Consider the following 22790-nt stretch of genomic DNA (forward strand, 5'->3'; position numbering starts at 1 on the left):
ATGAAAGAGAACGTCGAGACCAGAAAGGTGATGAGGGTCAGAATGTTTCATTTTAAGCGTTTGTGGTAGAAATTCCTTGACTTTTTATACAGGCTCCAGTGGAAGAATAGAAGTCCCTCCCCTCTTCTGCCCACAGGCCAGATCAAAGCATGCAGATGATGCCACCACCTACTTTGCAGTGTGGTTGCATGGCCAAATGAAACTGAGCCCATCAAAGTGAAGTAGGACATCAAAGCAATTCTCAAAGTTCATGACCTGCTTCTGGCTTGAATGATCTCTGTTTGGGTAAGTAACAGTAGCTGAGATCAAATAATCTTACCATGTATAACCAAGTTTGAAATGTGGGAGAAATGGTCTAGGGATCCACTGCACAAACAGCTGGCTCCTTTGTTGTTTAAAGAAAATAGCATCTTGTATGGAGGCACACATTGACTTGAGTAAAAAAAAGATACTATTTTGGGATGGAGAGATAAGACAATGGATAAAGTATTTCTTGAACAAAGATAAGGATAGGAGTTCCATCCAACAAAACCCATGTAAAAAGCCAGGCATAGTGATTTGTACTTGTCACCATAGATCTATCTGTCTCAAAAATGAGAGGTTAATTGCTCCTGAGGTGCAGTACCTCAGCTTGAACTATGGCCTCCATGCACACATACATACATATATATTTGCACACATGCATGAACATGCAGACACATCTGCTCATGTACGCAAAGATACATGGGCAAAAGTTCTGAGTATTTACAGTGTGTTTTTATACCTGTCGAGCAGCATGAACCAAGGAAATTGTACAGTCGCCCCTGCATGTATATGTGTGTATAGAAGAGAGAGACAGAGACAAGAGTTGCATGGATGGATGGATGGATGGATGGATGGATGGATGGATGGATGAATGAATGAATGGACATATGATAGATAGATAGACACATAAATAGACAGATAGATACACATGTTTTCTTAGAAAGTACTGTGTCCTTCGACTAGAAAGAAGAAAATGTAGTCAGGGAATGCTCTTTCTGATAAAGATCCTCTGTGAAGGTTTTTAAAATTGGTGGTCTCATAACATTTCAAAATTTAGTTATGGTTAACCCATCCCACTAATTGCATTACCCTAACTTTTCTTACTCCTTCCCTTCCTTTCCTATTTTCCATTTACAGAAACTTGTCCTGTATTCTGGTTTCAATGTGAATAGTCCTCATAGGCTCATAGGTTTGAATACTTGGTTCCAGTTGGTCAAATCCTTCAGGAAGGCTTAAGTGTGACATTTCTGGGAGCAGTGTGTAACAGTGAATGATAGGCTCTGAGGCTTCATAAGCCTTCTGCCAGCCACTATGCCCAAAGTACCCTCTGTTTCCTGTTGGTAGATTGGGATGTGAGCTGTTGCTCCAGAGACATGGGTGCTTGCCTGCTGCCATGCTTTCTGGTGGTGAAAGACTCCTAGCATCCTGCTAACCATAAGTAAACCTTTCCGTCTATAAGTTGCCTTAGTCATGGGGCTTTATCACAGCAATAAAAAAGTAAATAATACAGAATTTTGAAGCAGACATCGGGCTATTACTGTGACAGACATGTCCATGCTGGTTTCTGGAGGAATGCAGAAGTTTTAGGGGTTTGGGCCAGAGAAACAACACTACAAACCAAACCTAATGAGCCATACTATCAGGAGATTAGAAAACGAAAGTGACCAACCAGCTCAGTCAGTCAATGGGGTCTCCAGGGAGGGAGTGAGGATTGAAAAGAAAAAGACAATTAGACAACACATGACCCTCGCCAGTTCTGAAGCTGATTTGGGATTTATTTTTTCCAGTCTGCTTTTATATCATTTGAGGTACATACAAAGAATATGGCCAATCCTAAGGCATAAGCAAAGTAGTCAAGGAACAAACAAGGCAATAATCAAAGTAATCAAACAAGGCAATAAAAAAATCCCATGGTCACTGTGTCTAAGGGATTACCAGGATACAAGGAATATAATACATTCCTTGGCTGTATTTACCTTGAGCCTACTTTACTTTCCTAGCCCAATATCAAATTCCTACAAACTTCATAGAAGCGGCCCCAAAAGCTCTCCACACAAAAGTTCAGAGAACATTGTGGACTACTGAGGTCTAGCTCAAGAGGTCAGAAGGGAAGAATTTTAGCAACTGGGCTAAAGACCTGCTCTTGAGGTATTCTGGCAAAGAGTGTGGCTGACTTCTACTTTCATCCTTAGAATTTTAACACCAAGTTAAAAAGTGATGGTAATTTATTTGGTAGAAAAGATGTCAAGGCAGCCTAATATTGACTCTTCTGAGGTGACTTGTCGCCACTGTCGTGCAGGTATACAGTGAGAAAGGAGCGAGTGAGACACAAGGAAATGCAAGGTGGGTACAACTTGAAGACAGAAAAGCACCAGAAAATTTGCTGTTGGAGCCAAGGCTTATTCTGAAACTGACAAAGAGATTAAGAAGATTCCCGATTCACACTGGAATTAAAAGAGGACGCCAAGCTTCCAAAGTAGAAAAGGAAAAGGCCTCAGGAAGTTTCATACTTTAGAGTCATGGGTCCTCCTGAGTCTGCTCCACCACAGGGCTCAGTGTGTCACTTGGGGAGTCAGGACAAGGGAGCTGGCAGTGCTTGCCCCACGCTATTACCAGACAGGTGTTGGGCTGTAGGGCACCGCTCTGGGCGTGAGAAAACACAATCTGAGGCACAGGACAGCTGGAGCTGGCTTGGGGTCTCCAGGCCTGTAACTGTCTGGTTCTCAGGCTCGTGGGCACCCAGGTGCCACTGGAAGCTGCAGAAGAGCCGAGAATGGAGGGGAGCCCTACAGGCTGGATCTGTCTTGGGAATGGAGGGGAAAGGGAGGAGCTCTAACTGGTCCTGCAGGACTAGTCCTTGGTCTTGGCTTGATGGTGGTGGGCTTGAGCTTGGTGGTGGTTGTGGCTGGGAGCACAGAGAGGCCTTCTATGGGAGGACTAGACTGCTGCTGCTCTATAGGCGAAGACCTTCTCTGTGGCTCCCCTTGGTGGATCCTGGTAAAAAGAGAGAGTCCGTGGTTTTAAGGCATTTATTGTCAGGGCAGAAAGTGCATGTGTAAAATCATACCCCACTTCTCAGGGTGGGCTGAGATTAAATACCTTTTGCAGGCAGGAATGTCTGGGAAGGAAATCTTATTGGCTAACTCTCCAGGCCTTTAGGTACCTCATTAAAATGGAGAACTGTCTTCAGTCTATGTGACCACAGGTCACATTCTCTACATATAGAGGGGCTTGGGCCATTCCCTTATGTGACTGCTGGCCACAAATCTATGGGGGGGATGCAGCTAGTGACAGAAGCCTGTTGCCCGGAAACAGGTGAAGTGCCTACTGTCCCTTCGGGGTTTCCGGGGTATCAAGCCTTAGCTCAACTGGAGACCAAGCTACCTTTCACAGTCCCACATGTACCTCTAAGAAACAACAAATGAAAGCTGTTGAAACGTGATTCACGCACGGGTCAGGCAGGTTTGGTGACGTAGGTCACATGGTTCTGGCTTCAGAATAGTGGAAGCGTGAAGAGAATGTAGACTCTCCCTCAAAAGTTATGGAGACTTATTGATGCCAGGCATGTGGCCGGGGAGTCTCTGTATTGAGGTCCTGAGAGGCCTTTGCATGAAGCTGTTAAAATGATGCCTGGATTGTGTTGGGGACTTCAAGATGTTGGAGATGTCAGAGCCATGAGACAGGGAGTAGAATATGGTTATTTTATTTGGCTTTGACAATTACTGGGGGGGGATGTAACTCCTAATCTACTCTTCTAGCTGCTGGCCTGGCTACCTCCCCAGTGGTGTCCCCCAGATACTGGCTGGTTCTCTTGGCCTTGTGCTCTTGGTTCCTTGCCCCTCATGGCAGCTTCCTCCTCTCTCCCATCTTCTTTCTCCTCATTCCTCCCCACCCAACCAGGTCATTCCAAACCCATCTACCTCCAATCCTTCTAGTAATTGGCTGTTGCCAATTTTATTTAACCAAGTTTTAAATCAAGGTACAAGGTTTGCACAACAAAAAGCTTATAAACTTGAGTAGGCCCATACCTTCGGGCAGAGAATTTAGCAATACAATGCATAGCAACAGCCCAAACCTCAACAAAAACCAGTCCAAGAGAAAGATGTGATCTGGAATAAGCAAATCCAGAAGGGTGAAGTCATCTAAGCCCTTTGACATGGGACATGGAGCTTCAAGGATTTGGAATTTGCCCTGGTGGGTCTTGCTTTGGTCTGGTATTTCCTCACTATGTCATCATTTCTCCCATTTTGGAATGATAATATGTATTCAATGGCATTGTATATTGAAAGTATGTGATTTAGTACTTCATTTTACAGGAGGTTGCAATTAAGAGACTACTTTGAGTTCAGAAGAGACTTTGGGCCTTCAAACTGTGTTGAGACTGCGAAAGATTATAGAGACTTTTGAAGATGGATTAAATCTATTTTGCATTCTATGGGCACAAACCTATGGGGTCAGAGAGTGGAATAGGGTGGTTTGGATGAGAAGAGTCCCATATTGACTTTCATGTTTAAATACTCCATCTACAGTTGGAGGTACTGTTCGGGAAGGATTAGAAGATACGGTCTTGTTGGAGGAGATGTGCTGTGGGGCTGGTCTTCGAGAGCTTCCAGTCATTCTTAGTAAAGTCTATTTCCTGTCTGTAAATTATAATGTGAGCTCTCAACTACTGCTCCAGAACCATGAATGTCTGCCTGCTGCCATGTTCCCTACCGTGATAGTGACAGTCACCTAACTCCCAGGAACTACAAGCTCCAAATAAGCCAACCTCTATTGTCTTAATCAATGTGACTTTATCACAGCAATAGAAAAATAACTAACACACCATGTAAAAATGCTATGATGGGAGCAAAGTAGATTGTTTAAAGGCAGACAAGGATTGTGTTAGTAAAACAAGGTACTATATAACAAAGATGACAATAGCCATGCATGATTCAACTTAGCAATTCTTTCTTCATATTATTACCTTTCTATTTGTTTTATGTGTTGAGCATGCACATATGCTTATGTGTTTATGTGTTGTGTGTTCACATGTAGCAGTGTGCATGCTGTTCTTTTCTTCTACTGTGATGGTTACGGAGACTGAACTCAGATCTCAGACGTGGTAAAGGTTACCTTTACCCATAAGCTGTCCTGTTAGCCCTAATTTAGTAATTTCTATTTGATCTCTTAGTTATTATCATGCAGATTCTTAAGCCAAGGTTATTTGGGAATTTAAATTATCTAGGTTAGTATTTTTAAACTTTGCAGTGTGCATGCAAATGTGTAATCTCACATTAAGTGAGGTTAGAAAAAGTAACGTAAAATACAGGAACAAAAATGGAGGAAAGACTGAAGGAAAAGCCACCCAGTGTATCCCATATGCAGGCACCAAACCCTGATTCTATTCTATTAATGATGCCATGTTGGGCTGGAAGACAGGAGCCTAACATGGTTGTCCTCTGAGAGGCTCTATCAGCAGCTAGCAGAGACAGATGCAGATATTTAAACCAACCATTGGATTCCTATGAAAAAGCTAGGGGAAGGACTAAAGGACCTGAAGGGGATTTCAACCCCATAGGAAGAACAACAGTATCAACTAAACGGACCCCTTAGAACTACCAGAGACTAAGCCACCAGTCAAAGAGCATACATGGACTGGTCCATGGCCCCCACTACATATGTAACAGAGGACTGCCTTCTCTGGCCTCAGCGGGAAGTGATGCTCTTAATCCTGTAGAAACTTAATGCCTCAGGGAAGGGGGATGCTAGTGGGTGAGGTGGAAGTAGGTAAGTAAGTGAGAAGCAAAAGGAAGGGGTAATGAGTTGAAGAACTCATGGAGGGGTGACCAGGAAGTTGGGGCAACATTTGGGATGTAAATAAATAAAATAATTAACAAAAATGAAAGAAAGGGCAACATGAGAATTTTAGGAAACATGCATTGCCAAACAGTTATTGAATAAATACTTATAGGTAAACATGTTTTAGTTCTGCATGTTATATAAACAAGTAAGAGATGACAATCACAAATTCTGAACTACTCTAAAACACGTTTGTCTTAAAATTAGAATTTTAAAGGTGCTTTAATACTTGTCAAAGCCTATGAGAAATGTATAGATGAGTTATATCTAAAGAAAAAAGTGAGGAATGCCTTTAGTTGAAATTGTTCATTGTACTTTGAGATTATTCAAGAAAGGAATTTTGTAAGACCACATCATTATTATAATAAAAATATTTATTATAAAATAATCACATTTCTTTGCATATAAACTAAAAACATAAATGTAATTCACACATTAATAAGTTAAGTGGGCCTAGGCATTTAGCATCCATCTACTAGAGTTTAAAGTCTCCTGTGGGTTCATAAATAATAGGGAAGGTATTTTGATTTAATTTACACAGTTGATGCTATTGAGATCTTAAAGCTTTTCTCTATTACTTTACACATAGCTCGTGGTATTTGGGCTAATTAACCAAATGCCTTAGATCTTTGGTAAACACAAGTATTCATGTGCACAAACGTGTAGCTGAAATTTCAGTGAAAACATCAATAACAAAACAATGATACGAGAGATAACCCAAATGCCGAGAGTTTGTGTGATCAATCAAAGTTATTGTCCACAACTTTTATGGATCACATCTGAAATGCAAAACAAATAGTTGTGGCTCCTGTTGTCACAACCAGAAGCACCTCAGCTCTAAGTCACCAGGAAACTAAATACACATTTCAAACTCAACTGATACACAGGACTGATAACATTACAATGCAGAAAAGACTTTCAACGTTAATTTGACACAAATTAATTAATTATTTCACCTTATCTTGTAAGAGTGAGACCCACTGAAGAAGCCACACTCCTTTCAAAGATACCAATTCTTCCTCTTCCTTACCCAGGAAAAGCACAGAGGATTCCTTGGGTTAGCATATGGGGAAATAGAAAGATGCCTACCTTCTGTATCCATCCTTCCTTCCTTCCTTCCTTCCTTCCTTCCTTCCTTCCTTCCTTCCTTCCTTTCTTCCTTCCTTTCTTCCTCCCTTCCTTTCATTCCTTCCCTTCATTCCTTCCCTTGTTCCTCATTTCTTTCTTTAAGGTGATCTATCTTTCTACCATGGATCACCTTTCTTAAGCGTGATCTACATCGACGACCTCCCGCTGACAATTACAGTGTCAACCTCCCAAGACTCACGCATAGCACTAGTTCTCCATGTTTCCCTGCTTCACAAATGACATCATCCTGAGAGGAGAACATTTTGCTTCCAGACTACTCTCAGAGATACTCCAAAAAGGATTTAAATCTTAACACTCTCAAGCCACTTGGCAACTAGACAAGTTTGAACAGATATGTTAATGTTAGAGTGTAGAGGATCTAATTAAAATATAAAATGCACATCTTTTTAAGAGTAGAAAGTAGATGCCCTTGGACTTTTCACTACTCCCAGTTAGAGAGCAGCCATTTCTTCTCAGTAAAGATCTGAGTATATGATTTCTTTCTCTAACATGGGTTTCTCCACATATACAATTCTTGGACCACTTTGGTAATTTATCTCCCTTTCGAACCCAACTTCCTGAGGTCAGTGCATAGTTAACATTTCACCCAAGACTACGCACCGGCCAAAAGACACTGGCTTTTTGAATGTAGACCAAACTGAAAAAACTGCATGAGACTGGCTTTTTCTTGACAGAGAAGCTTTTCTTCTGAGTTTGCACATAGGCCTAAATGCCTATAGCCTCAAGCTCAATAAAGTGCTTTGATTCCTTCTATCCTATCCTCTCCAGAGCGTACCAACACCTATAAAATGCACATTTGTATACATTCCTGCCAATTCTCTAATCCTTGCACAGCAGGAAATCACCGATGATTGATGTTCACTAAACACCAATATATTTGGATGTCAGCAAGAACCCGAAAACATCCATCTGTTGAAACTGCAAACCTCAAACCCTGTACTTGTTGAGAAAAAGATGTAACTCAGAGGCAGACTTCTTTTCAGTATTTGGAACAGTCACGAGTCATTCTGCATTGCCAAATGAGATCCAGGACACTTGTTGTCTACTGAAGCCCTGCCCTGACTTCTCCCGGTCACATAACCAAGCTCAGTCCCTCCTCAGATCAATGTCTGTTCTAGCGTTTGCTTGGTTTTGTTTTGCTTTGTTTTGCGGAAACAAGAGTCCACACACATTCACGAAGCAGCACTGCCGTAGACCCACTTTGATCCCGTAAAGTGCCAGGCGAGATCCCCGTCACACTGCCAGTTTCTCCTTCGACAGATTCTTTGGTTCCTTACTTGGGATACACCAGTCATCAGCCTCAGAACTCATCTGATAATGTTTGAAGGCTGACTTGTTAAAGACGGGGAGTTTTTCTATAGACTCAGATGATAAAGCCTAAAGGAGAGTAGAGAAAACAACGAATTAAGACAAGATGTATGGCTGTACTCCGTTATTCACAATACATTCAGAGGTACGATAGAATATCCAAGTACTCTCGGGTAATTGACTTTGTGGTAAAAAATGTACCAAACCCATGGTGTTCTAGATATTTCACAAAATATGACTAAAAAACTATTATCTTTATTTGATAGAAGCTTAATTTGTAGGTGTGGGATCGATTGTAAATTTGGGCACAGATTTTGTGTTCAATATTTACCCATGACCATTGGTGACCTTTGATGTAATGGAGATGAAAAGAAAGGCAGTTCTTTTCAGAAAGAAACCTGTGTTTCTGTGATTAGAGGCTTCAGGTGATACTATTCATCTATCACAGACTTCTTTCCCTACAGTGTGAACACTTTTGCTCATTTCAGAAATGAGTAAGGACAGCAAGCATTTCAGACAGTGACGGGTATGTGAGCATTTAATTCCAATGAGTAAAATGGAAGCCTAGAAGCGACTGATGGTGCGGTTCTTACGAGCTATAAATACATTTTCTCTTGAAATAGTTGGCAAATGACGAACAGAGTTGGGAAGGTGATCTTAACAAACAAATTTAGGCGTTATCCGAGACTGGAAACTGTGTACTCCAGTTCCAGTTTTAAACAGGAAATGCCTGGCACCCCACTGTCAGCTTGTGAGCCTTCTTTCCCCTGGGTTTTATATAGGGTTGTCTTAAGGTTACAAAGGGTCTTGATTTTTGTTGTTTCAGTCTGAGTCTTCATTAGCATGTATTACCCACAAGACTGACTAAAAGAGAGCTCTAGCTACCCTCTCAGAGGTCAAAGAGGAGTTGTCTGAAAAAGATTCATTCTGGAGCTTAAGCTGTGTCTGGGTCAGCACTTGAGACAGGTAGCACACCTTAGCTTAGGTAAGCTCTCACCTCTTGGGTAAGCTGTATACAGGATGGTGTGCTCACACCCAAACAGGAAGCTTCCTTAGACTAACTCAGTTTGAAGGGTTCACAGAGGAACATGGAGCACAGAGGCGTAAACAAAGCCATGGCTTTGAAAAGATGGCTTTTGACTGAGTTCCAAGCATACCTTTAAGTAGATGATGGCATCTGTCCCATAGCCTGACATGGAATAGAGATTCAGATCTCCTTGAAAATACTTGGCGTAGAGACGGGAAATCGGCAAGCCGTAACCAAAACCAGCCTGAAGGTAGAAGGTCAAGGGTTAGTGAAAAAGCCAACATTATCACTGAAATGGCAAATATGGGAAGGAATTAGGAGCCTCACTGATGTTCATGTTTGAAAACCTCTCCCTCCCAATCAGGTGCTCTTAGGATCTTCACTTTAATGTTAGCTAGCTTGGTCATATTTCACAAATGCCTGGGTGCCTATTTAGCTAAATCAATTATCTCCCTTAAATACTTCCATACAAGTTTCACCCTACATTCAGAACTACGTAGCTTTAAGATAACATCAGCTGTATCATTAGCCTTACCAAAGGGGCATTCCGTGAATTGTCCATCACAGGCGTTGGAGCAGTGGAGTATGTGTAACTAAAGAGGCGGTCAGTAATCCTCAGAGGAACACCGCCTCCTCGGTCAGAAATCTGAAACAGGCAACCAAATAGGTCAGAGCTATACTTTCACAACAATGGGCACCTGTCTACAGAGAAAGACCTTTCCTTTTTTCAAAGTCACTGGGCACACATTGTGTTGAGTGTTACCCCACGAGGAGCTCCCCCTTTAGGTCTCTCTAGACAGAACCTCAAACAAAAGCAGATAGCAGTCACCTTGATTGTAAGATCTTCTTTTCCCAAGACGACGGTGGCCTCGACTGGTGTCAGGGAAGGGCGGTTTTCTTGATGCTCGACCGTGGCCCTCATGGCATTCTAAAGACAACAAAACCATAAGGAATCCAATTGGGGTAAGAATGAGACCAATAAATAACCGGTTTTATGTTGAAACTAAAAGCAGCAGAGGGTAATTCAAAGTTCCTATTTCTTAAGTGAGTGATAAAACATCTCTGTAAATATAGCTGTTTATGAATGTGTCATGTAGAATGTATAATTCAAAATCTTCATTTACCATGTAACATAGCTCCTGGGAGGAATGTCTAATGGAAAAACAATTCTGCTAGCTGTCAAGTTCTTATTTGTAAGCTTAATTTAAATGTAGAAATTGGTTTTTATAGTCCATTTCCTAGTGCCCTATTTTTCTGTCTTTCTATTACATTTTATACCCAAACACCAAAGACTATTACATAAGGAACGAACAGTGAATCATTGAACCAATTTATTGGCTTTTATAAAACTTGCTGGGGAAAAAAAAGGTTGCTACTATTTAAAAGGACAGTCTACAATTCTAAATTAAATTTCTATTTGCATGTGAATATCATCTTAACTTTCACCAGTGATGGGAGAGTAACTCTGCAAGCTAGAACATTCAATTAAAATAAAACTAAATGGAAGAAAAAGTATCATGTGTTCTTCAGCACCAACTAAACTCAAACACGTCTTGAGTATTCAGAGGAAATGCCCTATGGCAGAAGCCTCATTTCATTGGTCTCTTTCCCTTTCCGACAATCCTTTGATGTCATCTGTGACTCCAGATATTAACTGAAGTGAAATAAAGACAGATCAAATATTTGTAACTTAATCAATTTCCTCATTTCCAAACATTAGGGTAAGTTGGTAAGTTGCCAATGTTAGAGGCAGATTTTACTTTTAAAGATTTCCTTCCTCCTGTCAATCTATGCAATTGTCTTGGAGAACATCACAAACCTTCAAGCAATTCTCATTTTCTGGCTTAAGTTCATAGTGTTAGTATGATCTTAGAATACAGACAAGGATACGATATCAGCATTTAGGTACCCAGACTAGAGAGAGGCCTTTGAGTCTTCAGAGTGCTAGAAGTACAGATTCTCAGATCTAGAGAGCCTCACTCTCTGCGTGCATCTTTCTTTCATCCAGGCCTGAGCATGGTTGTGGCACCCACTGTCTGAGAACCAGGGTTCTGTGGGCTGGTCATTAAGTGTGGGCTGTAGATAATCACCCCATTCATGGAAATTCAGAATCCTGGACTCTATTCCTGACCTGCATCGGACTTTACATTTTAACACAGTCCACACATGAATCATATTCATGTGATAGGACTGGCTGTTCTAGATTCAGAATGTGGCCACCCTACCTTACAGGACCTCTACCTTGGAATCTGTAGTTTAGACGTTGCAAGATTTCATTCACAAAGACACTCACCCCGTGACCTCTTCTAAAGAAGAAATGACTAGTGCTTTGTCACAAATGTGAAGACATGATGGGGACATAGTCTCCACTCTACAATACTGAGATGTAATGAACCATGTTGCATAATTTTAAGCATATTATTTTACTGTGATCTCTGTGCACTTTCCCAAACACTGGCTACGTAGCTTCGTTATACAAAAGTATTCTTGGGAGAATGTATAGAGGGTCTTATTTAATGAGGAACGATGAAACTGAGCACTAAACTATTTAGAGACAAACCAACAATTGCTGGGAGACATCATACCTTGAATAGTTCAAAGAGCATGTGGTGAAGGTGTGAAGGAACGTACACGATGTGGATTGGTTGGCCTGGAAATTTTCCTAGGAAAAGAAATTAAGCTCATTAGCATTGGGAAACAACTATTTTGCTGAAATGAAGCTATGAGTCTGTTTTCGCTCTAGACAAGATTGGGATTGCCACCATTTTCCTCCCCTGAAAACTGTGACTTAGAACATTTCCCCTTAAAATAGTGAAGACAGCTGGCTTATGTGTCCTACATGGTTCCAACTGCTCCTGAGTATTCAAGATTGAAGTTTGTATTTCCCTGCAAATGAATGTAGTTGGCTGAAGCGTGAGGTCGTGAAATAAGTCAAGCTACATAAATGCCTCTATTTTCAACATGTTTAAAGTATACAATTTCAATAATAAAACTAAATGAATTTCAAGATAGGAGGAATAAGTCTGCTTATGACATTAGTAGTAGCTGTAATTTTCATATTTTAGTACATATTAAATGACATGTTTTAAATCACCAGAACATTAAATCTTAGAAGCTAAATGGTTTTAACCTTCACCAACACGATGAAGAAAACAGAAACAAAAGCCTCATGGTACTGTTTGAAAACAAAACTAAAAGTATTCTTGGGTGCCCTGGGCCTTGGGAAAGTTTGACTAAGCAAACACAAGGAAGGGCTGGCACAATCCTGTTTTTATTTTCTCTAATGGCTCAAGCAGTTTACTTCTCACTATTATACAATTCTGCTTACTCTGGATTCATCATCGTCAGTCTTCCTGCTTTGATTTTAGGATTCTCTCTCGTCTATGAGTTAGTTTCTTTAAAGCAATGACTATCAATCTCGCCACTAATAAGAATCACTGTATATATTACTTGGAAAGAATATACTCAGAAAGGAAAGGAACAGTCATTCCAATTTAAGCATGCTTTGATCTGAGAAGTCACTGTCTTCCGGAATAGAAGAGATTAAGATAAAAATGGTCCCTTGCCTTGATTGTGTAATCACTTCCATTTGTGAAGAACTAGTTGCAGCAGACAGCATAGAGGTCAAGTTTTGAAGTGTGTTCCATTTCCAAATAGTGGTATATATTTGCAGTGCATTTTTAAAAATTTGCAGTAACAATATTCAACATGAGTGCAAGTATACTTGAAAAATTCTTAGGTGTATAGTTCAATACTGTTAAGTATGTTGTGCACCAAATCTCTAGAACTTATTCATCTTAAACAACTGAATCTTTATACTTATTCAAAAGCAATTTCTTATCTCTTCCCCCTGAGCCTTTGACAAGTACCATTGTAATTTCTGCTTGTGTGACTGTGAATGATTTGTGTTTATATCTCACATGACCAGAATCATGTAATATCTGCCATTCTGTCTATCTTATTCCTTATAAGGGAATTTATGAAGTATTTTGGTTCTCTAGTCCCATGAATAACATCTTGAGAAGGTTATGACCATCCACAACTGCTTTCTGAATATATACAAAGATATCCTTCTTTGTATTCTAATTGTTACTATTTTCTTTTGGGGGCAGAGTCTTCGATATGTTCAGCTGGCCTGGAGGTTGAAGGACTTGAGTTCCTCCACTTCCTAAGTGCTAGGATTGCAGGCGCCATGCCTGGAGATGTTCTGACACATTCTAGAGTAAATGGTCTTCTTTCCTTGACCTAAAAGATTGGAGCCTGGGTATGTCACTATCCAAAAGTATCACAGTAAGCAAGGGGTATTCACAATTGAAGCTTTTCAGCTGAGGCAAATAGGGAGAAGTTTGTCTTAAAAAACAAAACAGAACTTTGACAAATTGTAAGTAAGCTCAAGAGAATAAAAAGAATGCCAAGTCAGCCTTGTATTTACCAAGACCCATAGCACTACGTTTTAATAGGTTTGCTTGTGCCCTGCTGCTGCTAGCTTACCATTGACTTGTGTGAGCTTTAATTCTGGCGACGTTAGATAATACTGATCGCAGAGCATCTTTGCACACTCAAAGGCATCTGGAATAGAAATGTTTTCATAACAATGAAATAAATTCATTCCAAGTACAGTTGTCAAGTGATATCCAATGCGTTTACCACACTTAATCTAAAATTCTATTCACTGGAGAACTGGCTTATGTGTATGGAAGACGTCTCTTTAATATTTTATTAAAACATAATATTTTATTGAAGCGGTAGCAATAGGAATATGTGCACTTTTAGATCAAATACAATATATAAGAATATGGCACATGGGCCGTTTATGTTTAAATTTTTTATAATACTATAAATGAGTGTTTATACTCCTGACAGTCTGAAGCCAGGGGCCTTGATGGCAGAATTCATAAAGCGCAAACAGAACACGGTGAACACAAATTCATTTACAGAATCACCTAGATTACAGACTTGCCAGGCATGCATTATACATTTTCAATAAGAAAAATTCAGCGATTTAGAAATTACCTTCGACTACTGCTACCACATCGCAGTTGGGGTCGATACTCCCAATGTGGCTTGGGTTTCCTGTCTTTGAGTCACTGAATATGAGGACTGTTACAAAATGAAAACAAAAAACATGTTACGAAACTCAGGGTGCTGACTAGAACTGCCCCAAATGCTGTGAGTCCCCAGTCATGGGCCCAGCCTCAGCATGGCTCATGTTCAGTCCCCATGTCTGTACCACCGTCCAAAGAGACCCTCACTTACTGTGCTGGTTCATGAGCATCCGAGTAGAAATGCGGTTCATATAAAACCGGTCCAAAAAATACTGAAGATTTTGATTGGTAACGGGGTCAACGGTGCAGTTGTCTTTGTACTCCAGGATCCCTTGTGCCATCGTAGGGACCACATTATGATGTCTGTTTCGAACTTTGACCAGCGTGTCTACAAAGCTAAGCCGGAACATTTATAGTTAGTGGATATTAAAGAAGTTCGCCTCACATCTCTTCCTTGAGTTACTTCAGAGAAAACTAAAGCTCTTTTTGCAAGACCAACTTAATGGCACAGCCAATTATAAAATTCTGGGGGAAATTCCTTTTGGACTCTCACTATACATTCTTCTACAGTAGCAGAAGAGGCAGCTTCATGAAGGGTTTGTATTTCCAAATCCCATATCAAACTACTCACTGTGTGACTACTGTCTTCACTAAAATGTTCATTAAGTCTACTTGTTAGAGACTATTGTGAAAAATCAAAGAGGATTCTGGCATGCCATTGTGGAAAAATAAAACCAGAGATTTTTAAAAAAGATTGCTATTTAGCTAGATAGAAATTGTCACACGAAAAGAAAATATGTAGTCACTAACGACCCAGAAGTCCATTAATGTTGTGTTACGGCAAACTCTCTTGCAAATATCATCTTTGGCCTAAATTTAAAGTAAGCATGGCACCCTTTGAAGATCAAAAGCTCCAAGTCCTTTTCAGTGGTTCCCACCTAGCATTAATTTCAGCCCTACACTTCTCCACTTCTAAAACCACAAGCAAGCCAACATTTGTAAGGGGTAGCAACTTATTGTGAAAGGCTGGGGCTCTTTAAGCTTAAAACAGTCTGTGAGATGCATCCTGAAAGATCCAGATTTCTAAGGAAGTGTTTTCAAGAAGAAATCTTACTCTGATAGAGCTTTCTGGTCTTCTGGGCTCTTTTCGTGGAACTCCACTAAATCCATCAGGCTCTGGATGTACCTGGAAAGGGAGAAGTTTTGAAACTAGTGTCAGATGCAATGAAAATAGCTTTAGAAATGACTAGAAAGAGAAAGGGATCCACTATGTTTCAAATGGAAACTTTCCTTCCAAATGCTTGGAGAATAGTAGGTTAAGATAGTCTTAAAGCTGCCGTTTTTCCATCGTCTATTTTCCCAGCCACTTCGATTGGCAGATGTTTTCATTTCTTTTACTAAAAACACTCTGAATCAACCTTTAAGAAATCCTTTCTGATTTATTTTTCCGACTGTATGCCTCTGTGGGAGGGTTGAAGTCTTGACAGTAGCAGACTACACAGAGCTACTACACAGAACATTTGAGATCAGAATCTTCCCATTGGTGCCCCATATTTCTTCACTCACTGGATGATATGCTGTGCAGTCAGTGGACTAGGCTAGGGCTCTTCATCTCCCACAGTCTATGGCATGAATCTACCTTACAAACAGCTGCTTGCTAGGCTCAGTACTTGAAGCTCAAAGACGAAATCAAAGTAACTGAGACTCCATGCTGGTCGTGTGCTTGCTTTGTTTGGATAAGAAATAAATCACTCCCTTTAATTATATGCAGCATCTCTTGTAATAATAGGTGGGGCTGTTGAGGCAGCAAGGGTTTAACGCAATTGCTAAGACACTAAGGGAAATGCAAAGGCACAATTTGAACCCGAGGCTCACTTTGCTAGTTGTTGATAAGGAACAAAACATAGACCCTCTCTAAACAGCAGACATCTCCATCTATTTCTAGGCAGGGGATTGTTTATACAATTCCAGATTCCATTTTTTTGTTATGTAAAGCACGAAGTTAAAAAAAATCCATATGTTGGTTATTCTTCAAAACTATCCCATGTGTCCAAATTATGTTGTAGTGAAGTTGGGTATGGTAGACCATGTTTATAATCGCAGCAGCTAGGAGGTAAAGATAAGTAGAAGGGAGTTCAAGGTCATCCTAACTATATAAGAAATCTCAGGAAGCCTGTGACTCACAGACCTGGTCTTGGGAGACAAATAACAGCAAGGAAAAGAGGAAAAGGAAAGAAAAGCAAAACTAGAAACACATCCTCCCCAAGGTGAAGAGGAATTTTTTTTTAGGATATCAATAGACATCTATTTGCAGATTTATAACAATCCTAATGATAACTTGCCCTAAGTTAATACAAACCTATGTACAACATTCAAAACTTTTTTCTGTCAAGACCGCCTGTTATCCAGGTATGAGGTTAATATGTATAAGAAGCAGTACTCAGCCAGAGACTTCAGAGCAGCGAGCCTTACCAGCTCTTCACCAGCTGGACGGAAGGGGTGTTCACTAAGCGTTCAGGGAGGATGTCAATCTCCTTCAGGATGTTGGCAAGTCTGACGGGCAATTCTTGCCGAAGAAAAGAAAAAGAAGTTCTCTCACAGGCATTTTCTGAACCTGTAGTGGGTGAAACATGCTCAGTTTTAGAGAAAAAAATTGAGAATAAGTAGCAAATATAAAATTATAAAACGGTATCTTAATCACAGTTAGGTTAGTGCTTATGGGTACTTTAAGGACAGCTATTTTAACGTCTTTTTCTTTCAGTCCTACTCCCCCTATCCCTTTTCTCCTTTTAAGAGTGACCAACATAGGTGAAATACTGTTTACTTTCTTTCTGAAAAAAAAAATCACTCTGGAGAAATCCGACTACTCTCCAGTTCTTCCTATCCGTGAGTCCACAGCCAGCCTGCCCCACAAAGTCAACAACACACCCTCTAATGAATATGAACTTAAAAGGATCTGGGTAGAAGGAGGCAGAGGCGTTCTCAGACTAGCAACAAAGAATACCACATTGACATCTTGAAATGTTCCTTATGCCACCCGCTGCAGAGAGGGAGTAACGGTAATTTTTTTAAATTAATAGTAATGTAAATATTTGTAAAACAATAAAGGCGAAATAGTATTAGGCACGCTGCTAAGAGATTTGCACTGTATATGGAGGTGGGGTACAAGTTTAAATCTATCAATCTAAGGTGAGTTTATGTTAATAGGAAATAGAGCATTAGGAAGAAAGGAGTTCGTTTCTAGCCCATTATTAAAATGGTGGCTGAAAGCATATACATAAACTCAAAGATCTGGACAGTAAGAAGAGAAAAGTCGAATGGAAGTTGAACATCAGTGTGGTTACAGGTGACGTAGACTTCTGGGTCAAACTGTCAGAAAGTTAGCGAACTAGGAAAACAGGTGCACAGCCCTTTGAGGCTTCTGGGTTCTTCAGCCAAACAGACCTAGGTTGTCCTCACCCCTGAACTCAGCCCTTCCCATCCTGGGGCCTCCCCAGCCTCAGGGCCACCCTCCTGGGCCCTGCATCAGTCGCCTCTTACCGAAGTCCAGCAGCTGCTTCATGGACAGCGGGGACGGGCTGTAGCGGGAGAACAGCTCGACCTCCCTGGGGACCAGGCCGGCGTTGCCCAGCGAGCTGGCGCTGCGCATCACGAAACGGGCTGCCTTCATCCTGATGCCCTCCTAGGCTGGCGGTGGCTAGGATCCGTAGGGTTGGTGAGGACTGCGGGGCGGGAGCGCGGTCGAGCGAGAGCAAGTGCGCTGTGGGCTCAGGGTCCCGGGTGCTCGAGGCTGGGTGAAGGGTTGACACTCTTGTCTTCCCACCTCCCGCTGTCTTGCCTTTTATTTACTTCCCCCGCCCTCTCCACAACTCCTGCCAGGAGGAGCCTCTGGGACTCTGAACTTGGGGCCACACCAATCAGCTCAGAGCAAGAACTTTGGGCTCCTCCCTTTGGCCGCGGTCACTAGAAAGTTCTGGCACAGTGATCCCGACACGGTTTCCACGGCCTGTAAGGGGCAAAGGGTGAGAGGGAGGCAGGGGTGGGGTGGTGTAGGGGAGCAGCTACAGTGGGCATCCCGGACGACGTGGGCCTGAGATTGGCACCCTTGGGATAGGTCCCAGGTCGCCCGGGGCTTCAGGCCCGCCCAGACTTGTCCTTGTTTACAACTCAGGAGCCATCTCAATGTCACGCATTCCTCGCCAGAAACTGTTTCCAAGAATCTTGCCGCAGAGAGTGCATTGGTGTTCGCTCAGAGCGGGACTTTTACAGTAGCCAATCATCTGCTTCTTAAGTAAGGGTTTCCTTGCCATTGGACCGCGAAAGCAAGGACCACCCTATAGTTTCCCCGACTTTCCCCTTAGCGAACACATACCAGTTTGAATTTAGAAACTGCCTAAATAGCCTTATTATTACTGTGGTGGAAAAGCCCAGTTCACTTCTCCCTTGTGACACTTTCTACCGGTTTTTTTTAAATGTAAACTAAAAAGCGATTTGCTGCGTGTTTGATCAGCTCTGTAGTCCACATCCCCTGTTACCCCCTCTTTCTCTAAGGCCTTCTGGTTTGCTCTTGAACGCCCCTCCCTCAATCTGCTCCGAAAGCTCTCTCTTCACTGTGACTGCCCTCCTTCCAAAAGCAGCCTTTGTCCCTAGCAGGCATTGTAGCATATTGTAGTTATTTGGGCTCTTTAATTTTCCAGAGGCTCAGTGCATCCTACCCTACTTTGTTACCTCTCAATATTGGTTTACCTAATGATTGCTGTTGAAACATTTTAGTGGGTCATAAAACTCTCATCCTAACCTCTCTCGCCCTTCTGTTCACTCGAAATGGACTGTTGATAAGGGACAATGATAACGACTCGGTTGCAAATGGAATGGAATGGGAACAAGGCAGCAAAGGCAGTTTGTTACCCAAGGTGCCCTTAGCCCTCGCATGTAAGGAGGATGTGGTGTGATGAAAGTCATGGGTGACCCTAGGTGCACTCTTACTTTGCCTTTTCCCCTAAGAGAGCTAACCTAGTCACATGACTGATGTCTAATTTCTATCTCTCGTGCAAACTCTGCTCCTGTAGCCAGACTCCAGTGTTCTACTGTGTATTGGACTTGTGCACGCATATGTCTAGCATGAATCTTCCTTCTTTCAAAGCTACCACCATGGGGGGGGGGAGGTCTGAGCTAGTCCTGTCCAATGCTGTGTCCACTTGTGTGACTTGCTTAGAAATAACACGTTGACTTTCTGTCCATCCCCCCACCTCCGTCTTGTCATTGCCTGTAAGTTCTAGCATCATTTATGCCTGCCATTGCACCCACACATTTTGCTCAGACCCATGGGAAAAAACAATCTGGTGGAGACACTTGACCATAGTTTTCTGGTAAAGAGAATCTGGTACCGGTTCTTAAAGACACTGAGGAATAATCCAGAGATGAGTGAAAAGACATCGGCAACTAACTCTAGTGAGAAAAAAATAAAAGGAAGAAAAAAACCCAATTGAAGTAAATGCAACTCAAAACACTGCCGCTCCAGCACTTAAGATAAAGGAGCTTAGCCAGCACTGATGCTTGCACACAGACACCACCAGAACCAGAACCCACAGGTCGGGCTTGGAATCATATACAACACAGTGCTCTGGGAAGCAAAGAAATGTCCAAGTGATCTAAAAAGGAAGCAAGACACAGACACACACACACACACAGACATACAGACACACAGACACACAGACACACACACACACACACACACACACACACTGTCTCCCTCTCCCTCTCTCCCTCTCTCCCTCTCTCCCTCTCTCTCTCTCTCTCTCTCTCTCTCTCTCTCTCTCTCTTTCATCAGTCACTATATATCTTCTTTTTTTCCTGTTCACTTGTAACACATTAAATAACTTGGGATAATACGCGTGCTCGAAGCACTGGGTTTTATGGACTGGGAGCTTATTCAACACTTATGTCAGAATCTCACAAGCATGGAGAAAAATCATGTTTCCTTGGGACTGTATTTTCTTTCTTTTCTTTAGTGCTAAAAGTTTTACTATTAAATTAATATATACTATAGTTAATTAAATTTAAGTCTTGCTTGCAAGAAATTCGGTCACGTTGATATGTTTCACACGTGAATCCTTGAGTGAAAGACTCTCATTGATGAAGCAAATAGAAGGTAGACGATCCCCTTCTACCCTGAACTACCTCCCAAGAAACGAAAGTACACAATCCCATTTCCTTTCAGGCAAAATTCCATGCTACGAAGAACAATATTCTTATCCAGAGAGAGAAGGGAAGAAGCTGTAGGATATGATACATGGGTTTCATTGAGAAAGAAAGTCCTATTTTCTCAAGCCTATTGTGTACTCAGAATTACCTTATGGTGTTGTGGGGTGATTTAGGATCAGGTGGTGTCATATGATGCTCACAGAGATGACTAAAGGCTAAGTGTGAACCTAGGTTACCCAAATTTTGTCACAGCGTTATCCTATCCAATAATATTTACCACGTTGCTCTCAACACGTGGCATTCTTCTCTGTCATTTCTGGGTAATGGTGACTGTTGTTGGCAGCACTGATAGTAACTGAGCCGGAATGACCAGGTCAGGGTTTTTACCTAGTTGGCAAATGCTTCTCGTGGCACTGTGACTAGAATGGCCTGGGATCTCTATCCTCAGACGGACCACAAATCCTGGAGGAGATTCACTTGAGACAAAGGTGAAGCACGAGATTTATCTGGGAATCACAGGTATGACCTGATTCACGTGCTCATTTGAGTAAACACAAATCATGAGAAATCTACTACCTGACTCAGTGCTGGGAAGTGGTAATCCATACTTCCTTTTTGCAGAAGCTGCTGGATACAACATCGGCCGGAAGCATGAGATTCTTTATATTTTCAGCTGTACTTTCACTTACTTAAAATTGCTCAGCAAACATCATTTGTAATAATATAACGCCATTAAGGGAGCATTGAGAATGTAATTCACAGTTTAGCCAATGTATGTGTGTAGGGAGGGGTCAAATTGGCAAAATGGGCCAGAACTCCGGAAGAGAACTATTCATCTTTTTCTCACTCTAGGGGCATAGTCCAGGGAAGTAATGGAAAAAAATGAACATAGCGAAAACTTCAAAGCTGTAATGGAAAAGCTAGCAGATTTGACCATAGAGTAAGTATAGTTAAAGATTGACCAGAAAATTTGGAGAAAATGCTTACAAAATATGTAACTGGGAAATGGTTATTTCAGAAATGGCTGTTTCAGTAGGATCAAAGCAGTCATGGTTTGTTCCTTCTGGGAGATTCTGGACTTGGGGAAGGAAATGGTCATTACAAAAGCAGATGGATATTGAACCTATACATTAACTCGGGTCAAGAGCTGTAAAGAACATGCTCATGAAGACTAGAGGAGAGGGAGTGACCTTGGGCATGGTGGTCAGAGATAGTCCCCCTGAGAGAATGACCATTAAATGAGATGGAGCAGCAACATTCTGTTGGGCATGGCAGAGAATGATAGTGAAAGCACATTGTCGTAGATAATTGGGTAGAACAGAGCCTAACATTTCTTCTAACTCCTGATCACTTAGAAGACAATAGGCCCAGGGGCTGAATTAAGTGTCTTGGTGGACATCGTCTCCTCTGAACTACCCCAGACTCACAGTGGATGACAGAAAACAATGGTCTATCATTTTTAAATGTATGAGACTTTCATTTAACAGACACCTTAAAAGTCATAACTAAAGACGTTAAGATAGCAGTCCATAAGATAGACTTAATCAATGTGTCATAGGCTCTGATGACAATGCTATCGAGGTGAAGGGACACTTGGAGGGAGACATAGGTTGGTGAGCAGGGACTTCTGTCTCTGAGAGCTGCCATTTAGGATGATCTGGAAGGATGAGTAAGACTATCAAATGATTAGTGGGAAGGATGTTTGCGTCTTGATCAGCTACAGGTATTCTGAGCTGCAGACATTTAAGAGAATTAATGGCTAGTTTAGTCTGCCTATTGCCCACAGCATCCTGAGAGAAGAGAGAACGGGAGGCTGTCCTGCTTGCTCAAATTCATTAGCAGCAATTGAATTCTAGTAAACTTTAACGGGAACTTATTGCATAACAGGTTCCATGACAGATGCTAGGACCATAAAGATAAAAATGGGACAGTTACTGGCTAAAGGATGGCAGAGAGATTTGTGAGTTATCTTGACAGAAAAGTTATGTTTCATCTGTTATGTGTGAGTGTGGCTCGAGCAGTCAGGGAACCATGTGTGTTTTAATGGTGGAAGAGACCCTTATATGAAGGCAAGGGAAGGGCACTGAAATAGAGATGGGGAGAACGAGGAGGAAGGCACTGTGTTTGTAGGATCTCCGGGCTTTGTCAATCACCAGGATGGAGTTTACTTATTTAGTTTTTGAAGTTTTCTT

At 41.6% G+C, this 22790-nt stretch overlaps 1 protein-coding gene and 1 long non-coding RNA gene across 8 annotated transcripts in view; one reads left to right on the forward strand and one right to left on the reverse strand.

The window, feature by feature from the left end:
* Window positions 1-6250, forward strand: part of LOC102552448 (uncharacterized) — a 30326-nt gene extending 24076 nt beyond the window's left edge. For 3 of the 7 annotated variants that reach the window (XR_015685932.1, XR_015685933.1, XR_015685935.1), the window contains 3 exons: window positions 93-285; window positions 2324-2367; window positions 4341-6250. This is a non-coding gene — a long non-coding RNA (uncharacterized LOC102552448). The remainder of the gene's footprint in view (window positions 1-92; window positions 286-2323; window positions 2368-4340) is intronic. The other 4 variants (XR_015685934.1, XR_015685938.1, XR_015685936.1 and 1 more) reach the window with 2 other exon arrangements.
* Window positions 6251-8156: 1906 nt separating this feature from the next.
* Pdk4 (pyruvate dehydrogenase kinase 4) lies at window positions 8157-18159 on the reverse strand. The gene is made up of 11 exons (NM_053551.2): window positions 17935-18159; window positions 16867-17008; window positions 15509-15580; window positions 14606-14790; window positions 14363-14449; window positions 13841-13918; window positions 11935-12011; window positions 10179-10277; window positions 9885-9995; window positions 9480-9593; window positions 8157-8391 (listed from the first exon to the last, which is right to left on the reverse strand). Exons 1-11 carry the CDS (start codon window positions 18062-18064, stop codon window positions 8248-8250), a joined length of 1239 nt encoding a protein of 412 aa, NP_446003.2. The 5' UTR covers window positions 18065-18159; the 3' UTR covers window positions 8157-8247.
* Between the last annotated feature and the right edge of the window lie 4631 nt (window positions 18160-22790).

The sequence above is a fragment of the Rattus norvegicus genome, chromosome 4 (genome assembly GCF_021556685.1).
Source record: "Rattus norvegicus strain SHRSP/BbbUtx chromosome 4, alternate assembly SHRSP_T2T, whole genome shotgun sequence".
Lineage (NCBI taxonomy): Eukaryota > Metazoa > Chordata > Mammalia > Rodentia > Muridae > Rattus > Rattus norvegicus.